The 17784-nt window shown below is 37.2% G+C and overlaps 1 protein-coding gene across 1 annotated transcript; it reads right to left on the bottom strand.

Annotated features, from left to right (window-relative positions):
* Positions 1 to 9191: 9191 nt before the first annotated feature.
* Positions 9192 to 16305, bottom strand: LOC123540286 (uncharacterized). Its single transcript, XM_045325174.2, has 6 exons — positions 16254 to 16305; positions 14838 to 15478; positions 14108 to 14379; positions 13661 to 13864; positions 13074 to 13292; positions 9192 to 10672 (listed from the first exon to the last, which is right to left on the bottom strand). The coding sequence occupies exons 2-6, from the start codon at positions 15392 to 15394 to the stop codon at positions 9192 to 9194; spliced, it is 2733 nt and encodes a 910-aa protein (XP_045181109.2). The 5' UTR covers positions 15395 to 15478; positions 16254 to 16305.
* Between the last annotated feature and the right edge of the window lie 1479 nt (positions 16306 to 17784).

The raw sequence follows: 17784 nt of genomic DNA, 5'->3' as shown, positions 1-17784 counted from the left end.
CTCTTACGAAAGACTCCGTCTAGCAGAGTTAGTTATTATTTTGCTTGGTTGCGTTCTGTGCTTTCAAATGATCTTCAAAAGGAATTTATAGATTAAACTCGTTTATTAAGAATGTAAAATAATAAAATTGACAGATGCGTATACAGTATTTTCCGTGCATAACAGACAGTGATCTCTAGTGTTTTCGCTGGTGCAGGAAAACCTCATCTTACTGCCGGGGTGTAAGATGACTCTCGTGCTGTATATCACGTATAACAAACTACATATATACAGAAAATTCATGCAATAATCTATGTTTTATTTCATAAGACAGAATAAGAATCAAATACCTTGGTAGTTTTTCTTTGTTCCTAATAGTGTTTATCTCGATTAACAAAACACGTTGTTTAAATAAGCTGCTACAAAAAATAGTGCTAAAAAGTCGTTCATGTGATCTTATTTTTCCTATTATTTCTTGAATATGGCTTAAACAGTTACCCTTGGACCGGATATTCCCATATGGAGCTACATCATCGCTTTAGCCTTACCTGTAACGTAATGATTCGTTAAAGTATATTTGGTATCAAACAGTGGTTTATTGCCACTAAAGACGGTTCTTCCTTCTGGTCCATCTATCACCATTCTGAAAATATATGATAAAGGGATAAAACAGGTAATTATTTAGAGTATATCATACACGGATCACATGTCCATTTATAAATTTTAGGACGTTTTGAAGAACCGCAATTGCTGATAACACAAGGGCATGCCCTTATAAAGTTAAGATGTACCTTACTCAGGAAAAAGAAATTATTTGAATAAAGAATATCATAATTTGGTAACACGGTCTATTAAGGCTAGAAGTACGCACTGCACTGCTTTCTTTGTAGAGAAATACTTATTCCAAAGTATTTCACAAATGATAAATGCATTATCGACGTTCACGTTGTGAATTTAATGTATAAGAGCCGCCTCATTTAATTAGTTTAGTGCAGTACTTACCTATGATTTGGCAGGTCAGTAACTTCTTCACATCTTTGTCGAACAGAAGCTTTACAATAATGGGAAACTGTAACATCACGCACAGCATTTCCAAGCTCTCCGGTCAGTGGTGGTGTAAAGTCAATTAACGTACCCTCAGAAAACAACGCTGATCGATACTTCAATGTGTTTTCTATGAGTACATTTACATAGTAAACAGTTCCATGTTCTAGAGGTTGATTTTGATACTCAATAAATGCCGTATATCCTCCACCAAGTCGTTCATAGTTATAAAAACCACCACTTATGTGAAGTTTATTGGAATGACTTTGAACTACGTCGTGGAGTTGGCAGGTTTCCGACACTTGTTCATAATCAAACGAAACGCACTTAACGGACCCAAGGCATTTCTTTGCACAAAGTTCTGGTGTCCTTTTAATTTCACTGTCTAATGGCTGAACAATCAGTTTACCTTTGCGTGGTATAGAAAAATGCTTGAGATCAGAAAAAATACCTGCTCGGCTTGTTGATTTTGAAAGATATAAAGTATCCCAGTCTTCAATCTCGCGACCGTATTGCCCAGGACTCAACCCAAGAGCTTTGTAGGTTGTTTCAATTGGGGAATCGTCATTGACAATAACTGTTGCTGTTAGTTTTCCAGGGTGACTTGAGAACTGATGACTTGCCTCGATACGGCCATCGGGTAGGGTATTGTCATAAGTATCAAGCCGGCATTGGAGAAATGATTCAAGGCCTTGCTGATTCTGTGCCTTGACAGTAAAATACAGCGGCACACCATTTGGCAATTTAGATGGTACGACCTGATTATCACCTTTGAACGTTGTCCATTGTTGAACGTCTCTGCCTCCGGGGCTACTGCCTATTGCATACCAGGTCTTTACACTGCTGTCCTCGTCCGTTGCCGAGACTTCGAGTTGATACGCTGTATCTGTGGGGTGTCGGTTTATTATTTGTCGTACAGAACATTGTTGAACAGCACGTTTACCTCTATAGTCACCACAAAATGTACCAGTGACGAATTTAGGCGGAACCTCATCCTTATTTTCAAGCTCCTTTCTCAAAATATTCCAAGTTATCGGAGGACATGCCCATTTCCATAGACATTTGTCGAAGACTTTCGCAAAAAAGACTTTTGCCCAACCCCGAAGACTTAATTCTATAGGTGTAAGTTCCAAATCAATATTCATCCTAAAAGGTAAAAGTAATATATGTTCTGTTGTCAAACTACAGTTGTTATAGAACTTTTTCACACTGAAAATTTGTTCTACTGCTAACCAGAACTAGATCATGCGTCCCCTGTGTTTGTATAAATGTTTGAATTAATAATTTCCTTGCAAGGGTCTTCGTGTGTTTTGTTTTTAAATAATACAATCTAAAATTCTTCAAAGGGTTGTATTGGCTTGTTCCCAAGTCATGGAAAATCCACATCCATTAGATATCACTGAGTCAATCAAATTATAGAATAGTAGAAGAAAAGTAAATAAAACGAGAATGTGCTTACACGACCGTCAGTGGATGCTTGTTTGACTTTGTTTCCATGGTAACAGGAAATTTGGTCTTCAAGATATATCCAATTAATTTTATTCCTCCGCTCGCAATACCAAGTTCAATGGACAAGCCACCCCACACCATTCCTGATACCCACGGTCCAATAGAAAACTGAAGATATACATGATTATACAATCGTCTCCTAATGTCAAAATAAGTACTGATTTTGGAATGTGTTACGTTTCATTTTTCTGCGAATTCCAACGACACATCAAATTATATTATATCCCGATAATAAAGTGTATATCCACGTGTGAACATAAACATTATTTCTTTAATTGTTTCTCTTTGATGAGAATAAAAGTTCAACGAAGACTTCATGTTCATATATATACTTTGAAGAACATACACATCTGTGTACTGCGTTTGTGTTATGTACGTTAGCATAATACAAAAATGCGTTAAAGAAAAGCATTCATTATAAATTTTTTCTGCTAATTTAGAAGAATACAGTAGGTAAGAAAAAGTATCTGTCACTGGTAGAATGTGCGGATGGAAATAACTCTTTTTGCGGTAACTCGACAGAGCCTCGTTACCACCCGAGCCAGATATTTCAATCCGCATCTTCAACCAGTAAAGGATTCTAATAATGTACATCTCTTTCACATTAAAATTTTTATAATAGATGTATAAATTTAACAGAATATAATCACTGTGACGTAATAACGTTGACAGGGTAATATTTAGAAAATACACTGAAATGGCAAGAAATGGTAAAAATTCCAAGTTTTTTTTACATGAACTATTGTACTTATTCCGCTTTTAAACAAGAAGATACCTTGTAATATGTTTGCTGTATGAGAAACTTAGCATTAAATATTACAAATATATTTCAGTTTATGAAAGCCTTAACTTTTCTTCATGCTCATGTTATGAATGAAAACATTAAATAAAACGTAATCGACAATTCAATGTAAGTAGAAAAATAATAATTGCTGATCAGTTTGTACTTACACCAGCAGTTCCCTTGTTTGCATGGATATCGGACCACATGTCAGTTCCAATAGCACCCCCTGCTCCAAAACCTGAAACAAATAATAATGTAAAATGTACTTTCAAAAATGACCCATACGACAAGCACTTCATATTATACTATATAACTTTCTCCGAAATATGTTATAAGCAAAGACATGTTGGTACTCTATATTTGTTCGTGAAAACTGACACAAGAAAGGGAAAGTTTCCGGTATGATATGATTCTGTTTCACCAAGATGTACAGATGGAAATGCAAAACATGAAAGTTATGATTGCAGATAAACATAAGACTAATTTTTTATAGTTTTATAAATAGCTTTTTGAAATGATTAATCGATAAGATATATATTCTTAACATTGTTACTAGGTGGGTTCGAGCCTCACTTGGGGCGTTGAATTCTTCATGTGAGGAAGCCATCCAGCTGGCTTACGGAAGATCGGTTGTTCTACCCAGGTGCCCGCCTGAGATGAAAAAATGTATGGAGGGGCACCTGGGGTCTTCTTCACCATCAAAGCAGGAACGTCGCCCTATGACCTATCATTGTGTCGGTGCGACGTTAAGCCCAACCAAAACATTAACATTGTAACTGCTATTTGCAAGTTTTTTTTCAGTATGAGTATAAACAATGTACAAATAAAGGTAGTTTACCTATCTACATAGTAAACTATCTTTTGTTTCTATATATTTAAAAATTCTAGTCAATTACTTTTACCTAACCAAGGATAGATCTTACAATACATTTTTATACATCTGAATGATAAATGTGCTGATAGAAAGGTGTTTGAGTTATATCCAGAACATTAAAGAAGTATGTGAAGGAAGTGGCCGCCGATCCGTCGATTTACCATGTGGCAGCTGACACAGAATAATTAGACGCTTATTAATCTAAGATGAAAGGCTATAAATAATATAGAAAAAACAGGCTTTTAGATTTTACCGATTGTTAATACTTTGGCAAATGAACATTTAAATAATTATTCAAGATTTTAGCATTGTTTTTAACTAAAAAAATATAGCGGGGTCGATTTTTTTGTTTTTGATCGCCGATTCGAGCTGATATTTTTTAATTTCACTATGAAATTGAAATTAAGACATGATCAAATTCCAACTGACATATTGGTTTAGGAGAATGTTTTTAAAATTGCCAAACGTGTGAGAATCCGAAAATCTGGCGGCCATAAACGTCACCGTCACTCGCCAACTGACACGACAATTCAATGAGGCTCTAAGTTATGTTTAAGACTCTTTTCTATGCATATATTAATTTCTAAATTCGATAAAATATCAATGGACATACTAAGTTTAATTCCTATTGGGCCAATCCCAAATGTGTATGATACTTTGAATATAGTAATATCTATATGTTTATCCTTGTACACAACGCCGTCTTTTTTATCACGTGCCGGAAAATCTTCTTCACCAGCCTCTGTATCATAACCGACAGACATCTCCATTTCAGTTGTACATACCTGCAAAAATAATCAAAATGCTATGAGAAATGCGCTTATATAAATTTGTGTGCATGGTAGTAAAAGTGTCATCTTCGTGTGAATTTTGATGTTAAATTAGCTCAATTTACCTGTTTGAAACCAAAATGAATAAAAGATAGGTTAATAGGTATCCCGTATGCACTGTAACAAAAACGTGCATTGTGAAATTGTGAACCGCAAATAGAAAGTTCAGATTGCAATAAGAGGTTCTGAATGCTAATGTGAAAATATCCTTAATTGCTGTAACACCCTGAACTGTTATTCAAGTTGCTTACGCTTCATTCTGATTGGTATCATATAAAATAGTTTTAACATGTATGTCTTAACTGTGTTCTTAGTTTTGACAACACTGACAATAATTAAAAAAGAATCAAAATATGCTCTAAATGTCTATAGGAGTAAATGACGGGAGGTTTACACTTGTAAAAAGTATTTTTGAGACGTAATTGTGTCATCTGTAAATGCATACAATGCATGCGCGACCGAAATTTTATGATGAATTATTAAACGTAAAAAATTCGTCACCTGGTGTCTGGTGCCATCTCGGAACCCACTTAAGACATCTGTAGAATCTGCATTCAAATTAAAGTCGTTCGCAAACTGGTTGAATGTATCCATTGTGAGTTTCTGGACATCACCAAGGTCAATAGAAATGTCGCCAATAGCTGTAAAATTAGAGCATATTCTGTCCTAAATAAGAAGTTCTTAAATGGAGATGTTAATTAATTTGAGAAGATATATTAATTGAAAGTATAACGTTTCCAAACTGTCTTTACCTACGCCTATTAATTCATATTGTATGGAGTACAGTTTTAAAGATGTACAATGCTCATCTTTCATTAAAATACGATGCACAGATTAACAGTATACTAGTAATCTGTTTGTTTGTGTACAGCTGCAATCACAGTGAAATGTCTTTAACGGTCACTTTAAATAAACTGCTAAATTAAATATGTGTAGTGCATTATAAACTTGTACTGTGTTAAATAATACAATCATTAACTTTCTTTTAATTTAACGCACCATGCACTCACCTACGCTCACACGCAAATTTTTTTATTTAGTGTTTAAATATACCGTTTAGTAATTATCCTTTTTTTCAAATATGAAATTTGGACAAAATATTTCTTTAAGTACTCTTTCTACATGCTATATTTATAGATTAGTTCAGAAGTCCGCTGTATTTGCTGTTTCATTTGTCAGCACTGGTAGAAACGGAAATACAATGTACATCCACAAAGTGTACTTGTATTTAATATATTTTACAATAACACATGTTGAATTATCAATGCTGTTTTTCATGCTTTTATATTTTTTCCGAACTGCCAGTGAAATACTTTCGAGCTACTCATAACACTGACATATTCATATTAATATTGGTATATAAGTCAAAGAAAACTAAACATAAATTTATGCAACATTTTCTCACGGCTACAATTAATCTCAAATATAAAATTTCCAATCTTTCAAATGTTTGTAGAAGGTTTAAAACTGATGTGTCTACTCAAAACTAACCGTTACTTATAAACGTTTCCATTCCGATTAGAATTGTTAACCAGCATGATGTATTGGACGTAATGTATAAAAATAATCCCCGTTAAAATGTTATTTATTAATCATGTTACTCATGTTATCAAATGTAAACAATGCATATATATATATACTTAGTTCTCCTTTTAGTTGACCATCTTCTATTGTTGCGTGCGCTCCTACTTTTCCAAATCCGGGTATATTTGCTTCTGCACCGACGTCAACTTTGCCATCCCCAAAGTTGGCAGATAGATCAACAGAACATTTTCCGGCACTTCGAACATTAACGTGGTGTGCGTCTGAGAATTTAGAACCGTTAACAGATTTATCATTGCCCGGGTCATCTGGACTGGAACCGAATATGTCACGTTTCGTAATTTGAACATCTCCTCCAGCCGTACCATTCTTTAGAGGACTATTTCCTATGATAGATGTGTTTCCGATCGAAAATCCAGCTTTCAAATCATCGCTAGACGAACTATTAAATGAGGCAGCTATATGTCCTTTACCATTAATATCTGCATCTACCGTGCCCCCTTGACTGGTACCATTCTTGTCATGATGAACGTACCCTCCTCCCGAAATAGTCGAGTTTCCTATCTGTGCTGACCCTCTAGCTGCAGAATCAATGTTTCCATCAGATGATGCATTTACTGATGCAGCTATATGTCCTTTACCATCTACAGTTGCATCTACCACACCTCCTCCACTCGTACCATTCTTATCATGATGTACGTACCCTGCTCCCGAAATAGTCGAGTTTCCAATCTGTGTAGACCCACCAACACCAGCATCAATGCTTCCATCAGATGATGCATTTAATGAGGCAGCTATTTGTCCTTTACCATCTATATCTGCAGCTATCACACCTCCTCCACTTGTACCATTTTGGTCATGGTGTACGTATCCAGCTCCTGAAATAGTCGAGTTTCCCATCTGTGCTGACCCGCCAACTCCAGCATCAATGCTTCCATCAGATGATGCATTTAATGAGGCAGCTATTTGTCCTTTACCATCTATATTAGCATCAACTACACCCCCTCCACTCGTACCATTCTTATCATGATGAACGTATACAGCTCCCGATATAGTTGAGTTTGCAATTTGCGCAGACCCGCCAACTCCAGCATCAATGCTTCCATCAGATGATGCATTTAATGAGGCAGCTATGTGTCCTTTACCATCCATATTTGCATCAACTATACCCCCTCCACTCGTACCATTCTTATCATGATGAACGTATCCAGCACCCGATATAGTTGAGTTTGCAATCTGCGCAGACCCGCCAACCCCAGCATCAATGCTTCCATCAGATGATGCATTTAATGAGGCAGCTATTTGTCCTTTACCATCTATATTTGCAGCTATCATACCTCCTCCACTTGTACCATTCTGGTCATGGTGGACGTATCCAGCTCCCGAAATAGTCGAGTTTCCAATCTGTGCAGACCCGCCAACTCCAGCATCAATGCTTCCATCAGATGATGCATTTAATGATGCAGCTATTTGTCCTTTACCATCTATATTAGCATCAACTACACCCCCTCCACTCGTACCATTCTGGTCATGATGAACGTATCCTGCTCCTGAAATAGTCGAGTTTCCAATCCGTGCAGACCCGCCAACTCCAGCATCAATGCTTCCATCAGATGATGCATTTAATGATGCAGCTATGTGCCCTTTCCCATCAACATTTGCATCTACCATGCCCCCTCCACTTGTACCATTCTGGTCATGATGAACGTATCCTGCTCCTGAAATAGTCGAGTTTCCAATCTGTGCTGACCCGCCAACTCCAGCATCAATGCTTCCATCAGACGAAGCATTTAATGATGCAGCTAACTGTCCTTTACCGCCTATATTTGCATCAACCACACCCCCTCCACTCGTGCCATTCTGGTCATGGTGAACATATCCAGCTCCCGAAATGGTCGAATTTCCAATCTGTGCTGAACCGCCAACTCCAGCATCAATGCTTCCATCAGATGATGCATTCAATGATGCAGCTAGGTGTCCTTTACCATCAACTTGCAGCTACCACGCCTCCTCCACTCGTACCGTTCTTATCATGATGTACGTACCCTGCTCCCGAAATAGTCGAGTTTCCAATCTGTGCGACCCGCCAACCCAGCATTAATGCTTCCATCAGATGATGCATTTAACGAGCAGCTATATGTCCTTTACCACCTATACTTGCATCTACTACGCCCCCTCCACTCGTACCATTCTTATCATGATGTACGTATCCTGCTCCCGAAATAGTCGAGTTTCCAATCTGTGCTGACCCGCCAACCCCAGCATTAATGCTGCCATCAGATGATGCATTTAATGAGGCAGCTATGTGTCCTTTACCATCTATATTTGCAGCTAACACCCCCCTCCACTCGTACCATTTTATCATGATGACGTATCCAGCTCCCGAATAGTTGAGTTTCCAATTCGTGCAGACCCGCCAACCCAGCATCAATGCTTCCATCAGATGATGCATTTAATGAGGCAGCTATGTGTCCTTTACCATCTATGATTTGCATCACTATACCCCCTCCACTCGTACCATTCTTTCATGATGAACGTATCCAGCACCCGAATAGTTGAGTTTGCAATCTGGCAGACCCGCCAACCCAGCATCAATGCTTCCATCAGATGATGCATTTAATGAGGACAGCTATTTGTCCTTTACCCATCTATATTTGCAGCTACATACCTCCTCCACTTGTACCATTCTGGTCATGATGGACGTATCCAGCTCCGAAATAGTCGAGTTTCCAATCTGTGCAGACCCGCCAACTCCAGCATCAATGCTTCCATCAGATGATGCATTTAATGATGCAGCTATGTGCCCTTTCCCATCAACATTTGCATCTACCATGCCCCCTCCACTTGTACCATTCTGGTCATGATGAACGTATCCTGCTCCTGAAATAGTCGAGTTTCCAATCTGTGCTGAACCGCCAACTCCAGCATCAATGCTTCCATCAGATGATGCATTCAATGATGCAGCTAGGTGTCCTTTACCATCAATATTTGCAGCTACCACGCCTCCTCCACTCGTACCGTTCTTATCATGATGTACGTACCCTGCTCCCGAAATAGTCGAGTTTCCAATCTGTGCAGACCCGCCAACTCCAGCATCAATGCTTCCATCAGATGATGCATTTAACGATGCAGCTATATGTCCTTTACCATCTATACTTGCATCAACTACGCCCCCTCCACTCGTACCATTCTTATCATGATGTACGTATCCTGCTCCCGAAATAGTCGAGTTTCCAATCTGTGCTGACCCGCCAACCCCAGCATTAATGCTGCCATCAGATGATGCATTTAATGAGGCAGCTATGTGTCCTTTACCATCTATATTTGCAGCTACCACGCCCCCTCCACTCGTACCATTCTTGTCATGATGTACGTATCCAGCTCCCGAAATAGTTGAGTTTCCAATTTGTGCAGACCCGCTTATTCCAGCGTCAATTGTTCCATTTGATGACGCGTTTACTGAGGCAGAAATCTCTCCTTTCCCATTCATGTTTGCGGCTATATGTGCTCCTCCACTTGTTCCGTTTTTGTCATGATGAATGAAACCGCCTCCTGTTAAAGTTGTGTTATTTATTTTTATTCCACCTTTAAGACCTGCGTCTATTGCCCCATTTGCGCTACGATTCACTGATGCTTCAATATGGCCCTTTCCCCCAAAATTACCTGCAACTGATCCACCCCCACTTGTGCCATTCTTGTCATGATGTATCCATCCCTCTACGGACACATTAGCTGCTCCAGTATTAACATTACCTTGTACTCCAGCTGTTAATTGACCGTCTGTATTACCCTGTATGAAACCACCAACGCTTCCTTTGTCGCCAAACTGCGCGTCAACTCCAAGACCAAATGTTAATGTTTCGCCATCGCCCTCTAAAGACATTTCTGTCCCTACTGTGTTTCCGTCACCAAGATCTACGTCTGCTCCAACATTAACACCCCATTCCCCTTGGTCATTCATCTGAAATCCACTATTGATATCTACGTTTCCAACATTCACTCCAAGATCGACACCTCCACCTGAAACATGACCATTCTTGTCCACATCTATAGAACCTCCAATATGACCCACGTTCTCCACACCTATATCTGCACCAAAAGAGCAGCCATCTAAAGATACAAAAAGAAAAAAAAACACATGAGTAGTCTGACATTGAAAACTTAACTAATCATTATTATAATTTAATCAAACTTTCAGACAGTATATGAGCCGCGCCATGAGAAAACCAACATAGTGGGTTTGCGACCAGCATGGATCCAGACCAGCCTGCGCATCCGCGTAGTCTGGTCAGGATCCATGCTATTCGCTTTCAAAGCCTATTGCAATTAGAGAAACTGTTAGCGAACAGCATGGATCCTGACCAGACTGCGCGGATGCGCAGGCTGGTCTGGATCCATGCTGGTCGCAAACCCACTATGTTGGTTTTCCCATGGCCGGCTCATATATCTTTTTTCATTCATTTGAATAAGTCTTGATTTAGGTAATGTTCACATTTCAAGAGTAAATATAAACGAAGTCGTCCTCATTATGAATCTAAATAGAATGCGGAAAGAAGTACTATTTGCTTAATGTTTTTCGGTGGATTCAAACTTGGCGTTTCATTTTATATTTTTCACTTCCACGAAACTACATTTGAACGCGGAGGAATATGAATCATAAATTGTCCTAATATATATAGAGTATATAAATACCCATAACAAGAGGGTCATGATGACCCTGGATCGCTCACCTGAATAATATCAGCTTCATGTTTTTAATGTCAAACTGGTGCTAAAATATTAAGAAAGTAGGTCTGTAGGTCACATTCATGGTCACTGAAATTCAGTTTTAAGATCGGTGTGCAAAACTGTACATGTCATTCAAATTTCAAGGCTGTAGCTTAAAAAACAAGAAAGTAGGTCAGTAAGTCAAGGTCACAGTCACGGGACTCTTAATCACTTTGGGTCATCATGTAATTGTTATGAAACATTCTAGGAAATATGATCTGATAATTTTTGAGGTATTTTTTCCTGTATAACTCATAACAAGTGCACCCCTCTTTTCACCCAAAGGGCATATTTGAACAATCTTGTTAGAGATCCACTAGGCAATGCAACATACCAAACATCAAATGCCTAGGCCTTGAACTTTCAGATAAGAAGATTTTTAAAACTATTTTCCTATATAAGTCTATGTAAAACTTGGGACCCCCAGGGCAGGGTCTCTTTTCACTCCAAGGGCATAATTTGAACAATTTTGGTAGAGGCCATTAGGCAATGCAACGTACCAAATATCAAAAGCCTATGCCTTTCAGTTTCAGGCAAAAAGATTTTTAAAGCTTTTTCCAATGTAAGTCTATGTAAAACTTGGGACCCCCTGGGTGAGGCCTCTTTTCAACTCAGGGGCATAATTTAAATAATCTTGGTAGATGATTACTAGATAATGCAACATACCAAATATTAAAAGCCTAGGCCTTGCAGTTTCAGACAAGAAGATTTTTAAAGTTTTTTTTTTCCTAAATAAGTCTATGTAAAACTTAGGACCCCGGGGCAGGGTCTCTTTTAACCCCAGGGTAATAATTTAAACTTGGACAAGAAGATGTTTTAAGTTTTTCCTTTGGGTTGCCATAGCAATCAGAGTTCTGCTAGGAAGAACATGATTTGAACAACTTCGGTAGAGGACCACCTACGGATCATTCCTGTAAAGTTTCTTTAAATTCGGCCCAGTGGTTTCAGAGGAGATGTTGTTTGAAGAGAAATGTTGACGGACTGACGACGGACGGACGACGGACATCATGCGATCACAAAAGCTCACCTTGAGCTTTCGGCTCAGGTGAGCTAAAACATAAATAAATGCACTCATGGGATAAACTGCAACTCTAGCATAAAGCTGCTGTTCTTGTCACTTTTTGGGGGTGTTTTAACAGGAGAGAAAATGTTTGTTAACAGAGATTCTCGCGCTCACGTCCTGTTAAAATACCTTTTTTATATATGCGCGTTCCTTGGCAAAGTGTAAACGTATAATGGCCTCAAAACGGATAATTAAAAAAGAAATGACGTCAAGGTGAAAAAACAATGTAGACGTTCCTGCCCATTTCATGGACGTTTATGACGTTGAAGGACACTATATTCATTTATTACTTTTTAACGCGTTATATGCTACCGTGCTCGGGCACCAACCAACCCCTCGGAAATCTATAGATGTTATATCACGAAAAAAACATGCGTTATCCATAAAACACAATAAAAAATCTAAAAGAAGAATTTTTACGTTTACTTAATATTAACGTTGTAACGTCATGATTATTGTGTGAGGTAACCCCATATGCGCGACATTGAGCGATTAAAACGGTTATATTTTGGTGAACATCATTGAAAAGACGTGAAGTAGAAAGTATGCTTTTGCTTTACATGTATGATTGAAATATCTTGCACTCTCGGACACCAGGTTTTAATTTTTTCAGGTGTTTACACAGTGAAAGATATTTTGATAGTACACTGAAACAAACTATCCTATACATATAAATACTACCGCTTGATCTAATTTCACGTTGTTGCAGACGTCTTAAAAATGTCAAGTTGTGAAAAATGTGGATTTCCGGCAAACAGCGAGCATCTAGGTCGCACACAACTGCAGACAAAGTAAGCTGATATACTTGTCCTAGTGATGTGTTGAGAGTTTTTGGGTGAGACAGAATGGTCACATGGTAGTCAGACATTATGCCCGTGATATTGAATTGTTTCCGAGAACCTGAAAACAAAAGATATATCTTACTGCTCTATACAAATCAGCTAGATCCTATAATGTAAAATATTAATAGTATCATTTAATTCCGGGTAAGTGATCATCTTGCGAACTTCAACCGTCGTGGATGGTAGCATACATTTCAACAACTGTCAGTGAACAGGCAAAATCAACCCGAGCCTGTAACATTCTCATTTTTGTCGTGTTAAGCTACCTGTGGTGTTTCAACTTTCTCTATTCTACCTCAAAAATGCTTTAATACTTTCTTTTTGAATGAAAGGTGTACAGTTATATCAATTACATAGGATACTAAAGCTTTTTACTTGAGCTATTAATGATAAGCTTAAAGGAAACCAGATGACAAAAATACTAACCATCAATCACAATCGTTGTTCTGTTGTTCGTTGTATGTATGATAAATGTTGAATGGACACGATCGAAGTGAGCAGCCAATGACATTTTGTCTTTCCTGAGTCCGTGTGGAATGCGGATCGTACAATTCAGGCCAAAGCAATCTTCGCTAGGTACACAGAAATGACCGTAACCCTGAGCTATTCCATTTTCGAACGTTGGACAAACTGAAAAAGCAACATCACTCTGGTAAGAAAAATTAAGATTTTGCAGCAATGCTTATATGATATCATTTAATTTTTCGAAATGTAACTGCCATGAATGTTTCCCGTGGAAGTTTCAACTTTATATGTAGGTTAAAGACATAACGACATTTTCCAGAAATCCAGTATCGTAATTATGTACACCAACATTGAATAAAATTAAGCTGAAACAGTATGATTTATTATGTAAAAGTTCAAATAAATAACCTTTCCACGACAGCATCTGAAGAGTTGTTTCCATTGACTGTTTGCTTCCCTTAGAAGGTATGTTTAATTTCTCGAGTATTTTTCCATATTTACTAAACGCCATGGATGACATATCATCTAGCTGTATTCCAGTGGATGAGTTCTTTAGTCTTTCTATTACAGCTTGTATTTCTTCTATTGACTTTTGTGTTGTGGTGGAGTCGGCGTTCAAGGTCTCCATTATTTTATTTACTGACTGTTTCCCGGCACTGAATTCTGCGTCTTGTGTTTTTCTGAAATTTATAAATACTGCAACACTTATTGAAATATATGCTAAAATTGAAATAATAATAATCATGGTGATGATACTTTTTGTAATATTGATGTGTCAATCACTTTACCTTTTTGCGTCCAGAACACTTTTGATAATAAATTCAAATAAATAATTTTCAAAGAATGTGAAAAGCCTTGCTACTTGATTTAGTTACAGTTGATAATTGATGTGTTTTAAGCTATGAAGCATAATCTAACTAGATCTAATCATTTTCAGCTAACTGTAGATCTGTCAAGATGACATTTTTTAATCTTCGTCAAATTTATTACATAAACAGTTTGATTTAAAAGTACGAACTGATAAGAAATATACTGTAAATCTGTTGATTTTTTTTCCAAGAAACTCTACTATAAAGGCCTAAATTCACATAATATTAAATAAATACAAGTAGCCATGGAAACATATCTAAAGCCTTACTTTGTAGTTGACGGAGTGGTTGGCGAAGTGGTTGTTTTCGCCATGTCCTCACACTTTTCCTCCATCAAGGCCTTCTGACTTTCCGGTGTCATAAAGACATTTGCAATTTCAGAATTATGCTGCGAAAGATAAGCAAATGCCATTGTTCCTGCCATTTTTGCCATCTTACTTTTTGGAAAATGCGAAACGATTTTTTGTACTGCTGCAGCTCCAGCCCAGGCTAATGCTCTCTTTGATAATTCTTCCACGATATCTTCAAAACCTAAACCACTAAGACCAGCTTCAATTATGTTTCCAATATGTTTAAATACAAATTCCTTACATTCTTCTTGCCATTTTGGAAACGGTTTGATGTTGTCAACATATGATGATGGGTCAACATATGAACATTCCGAACTGCCGTTTTCAGACATTTTCCGCATCGCTACGTGGATATATGGATCGCTGCAACTATTTTTGCCTCGTCCATGTCCAAGAGGCTGTCCTGCTTTAAATTCGGTTCCTTGTACCTTGACAGAGTTCACTACATCAATATTCCTGATGAAAATAGTGAACATTTTGAAAGTTGGGTCTGACGGAATGATTCGAACTTCATCCTCATTGCATGTGAGATATACTTTACCGTTCACAGGACAAACTACCTGTAACAATTAAAAGTAATGTAATCTCCACTTATCTTAAATCCGAATTTTACCGCCTAGAGTTAAATGTCTTCACTTCAGTTGAGTGTTAAAATTGATTTCAATGTCTGTCAGAAACAAACATTTCTGTCTGTAATTTTAACAAATTGATTTTAAAATATCTAAAGAAATTTACCATCGACAAAACTGCGCTGAAGATTTGCGTTCCTTAAAACGGAACTAACCAATCTAACGTACATTCAGTTTGATATATTAAACAATATTGCTGAAATATTGTCAAAACATCATGATTTCGTCGTATCAGCTATTTGTAATATAAGTGAACGATCAAGATTGTGCTGGAAATACCATGTTGGCCAGCGTTGTTTGTCGTATTTGAGTATACAGTTTACACGTTAATATATTGCTTTCGAAGAATGAGGCTCTCGTTAATCATGTATTGTTTAACTCTCTGCTATGTAACTTTACCTTGATCTGTGGAAGCGATATTAAACTGAATGTTTCGTTATTCGAAAAGCTAAATCTATTCGAGTGAAGTGTTTTTTCAAAAGATATCAAAAGATGTTAACGTCTTGACTTTAGAAACGTCTCCACCAAACGCATTACGTATAGGAGTTTTCTTTTCTTACTGTAAGTTCTATGGGTTAGAAATATTTCAGTTAGCATATACAAAGAAATTAAACTGTACGTATACTGAGACCAGGCTGTATTTGCAGCTATGACCTTTATAACGGTTACGGAAAAGGAACTTTTCGAATTACTTTTGTACGTGTACCTTTGATTTCTCTTCAACAATAACATCGATTCCAGGCGTATCCTTATATCTTCCTCCCTTCCGCGCTCACAACTGCTATCTGGTTCACGTCTCTGGGCAGGAAACTGCTTTGTAAACTTCGGTCCAAACGATTTCTTAACGTTGTTTTGGGTTTCTTGTGTCCTTCATTATGATGAAGAAAAATAAATTAACAACCATACAGAGATAAGTAATATATGTATAACATAAATTTTGTTTCCATTAGTCTCAGATAAACTATAAAGTGTAATTATAGAAAATAACAGGACTTTTTTTGTAACACCTATATCAAAGTACAGTACAATCTCTCCAGAGTGACCTTCTCTTAAGAAAAAAAATCTCTCTTCAACAACATCATCAAAATTTCCCAACGCTGACATATACTATCAAATTTACCTCTCCAGAGCAACAACCTCTGGATACAAGTCAATATTTGTATCTCACAAAGGGTGTTGCTCTACAGAGGTTGCACTGTAATGGCATATGGAGTTTATCTTGGTATGCTATCTTTAACTTAAGGTATTAGAAGCGTAACAGAGTACCTCCTTTTTGAAGAGTATTCAACCCCTACCAAAAAACTACTTTTATTGCAATTCTCAGGGGTGGGTAGATGGGGGCGGCGTAGGTTCAAGCGCTACTGGGACCAAAGTTTTGTTTCCTTATTTTCCTTTTTTCTAGTACGTTTTTACTTTTTCAAGACTTATAATTGATTTATTGTACAAAAGTGGGAAAAAAATAATTTGATAAGCAATTTCTTGCTGTTCAAAGTGAATTTACTACTTAAACAGCAGGGGTAGAGTTACACATCTTTAAAAATATTGAGTTACATGCGGTAAAAGTTCTCTATTTTGCTTTCACTCTTTAGATTATATATTGTGGTAGAAATTTAGGTAGGTTTTACGTCTGCCCCAAGGTTATTTTTGAATGAAGTAAGCAAATTCAAAACAGAAACACAGGATTCGACCTTAATTTCTCAATGTTGAAGTAAGAATTCTGTTTATTAAATCCGTTTACTTGAGGCACCCTAGAAAAAATGATATTGACATTTTTATTTTGTGTTTTATAATTGTTTACCAATAGTTTGATGTTTCTTTCATTAAAATTAATGGTAAAATGATGTCTCTGCAAACGTTTTGGATAGTGGCCATCGCTTTGAAATTTGTCTCTACTTGAGCTTTAGGAGATACCATAAGTTATACAAAATTTATAAAAAAAAATAACGGCACGATAAAAGTTGTTTAAAAATTGCAAAACAGTGCAAAACACGGTCACCTTTAAGAATGTAGCAAGCGAATGCTATTTTGTAAACATTACTATTAGGGATCTAATACCTTAAACTCAATTTTATTTATGGCCCAAGAGATAATACGTTTAATTTATGTAGTCAATTAGTCTAAAACGTCTGATGGCATAAGCGTTCTCTAGTTACAGTTTGGAAACAGCTTTCAATCTCGATATTATTATGACCTTGAACAGTGATGTATTGATCCTAATTAATAAAATCTGCAGGGTC

The sequence above is a fragment of the Mercenaria mercenaria genome, unplaced genomic scaffold, assembly GCF_021730395.1.
Source record: "Mercenaria mercenaria strain notata unplaced genomic scaffold, MADL_Memer_1 contig_2997, whole genome shotgun sequence".
NCBI lineage: Eukaryota > Metazoa > Mollusca > Bivalvia > Venerida > Veneridae > Mercenaria > Mercenaria mercenaria.
Note: the sequence above shows the minus strand (reverse complement) of the source record. Positions and strands in the feature narration are given on the sequence as shown.

Coding starts and splice junctions, on each gene's coding strand:
- LOC123540286 (XM_045325174.2), bottom strand. CDS start 15,394: ATGTTCACTATTTTCATCAGGAATATTGATGTAGTGAACTCTGTCAAG. Junction 13,293..13,660: donor AACAACGATTGTGATTGATG/GTTAGTATTTTT, acceptor TTTTGTTTTCAG/GTTCTCGGAAACAATTCAAT. Junction 10,673..13,073: donor ACGTGAAATTAGATCAAGCG/GTAGTATTTATA, acceptor TTGTATCTTTAG/ATGGCTGCTCTTTTGGTGCA.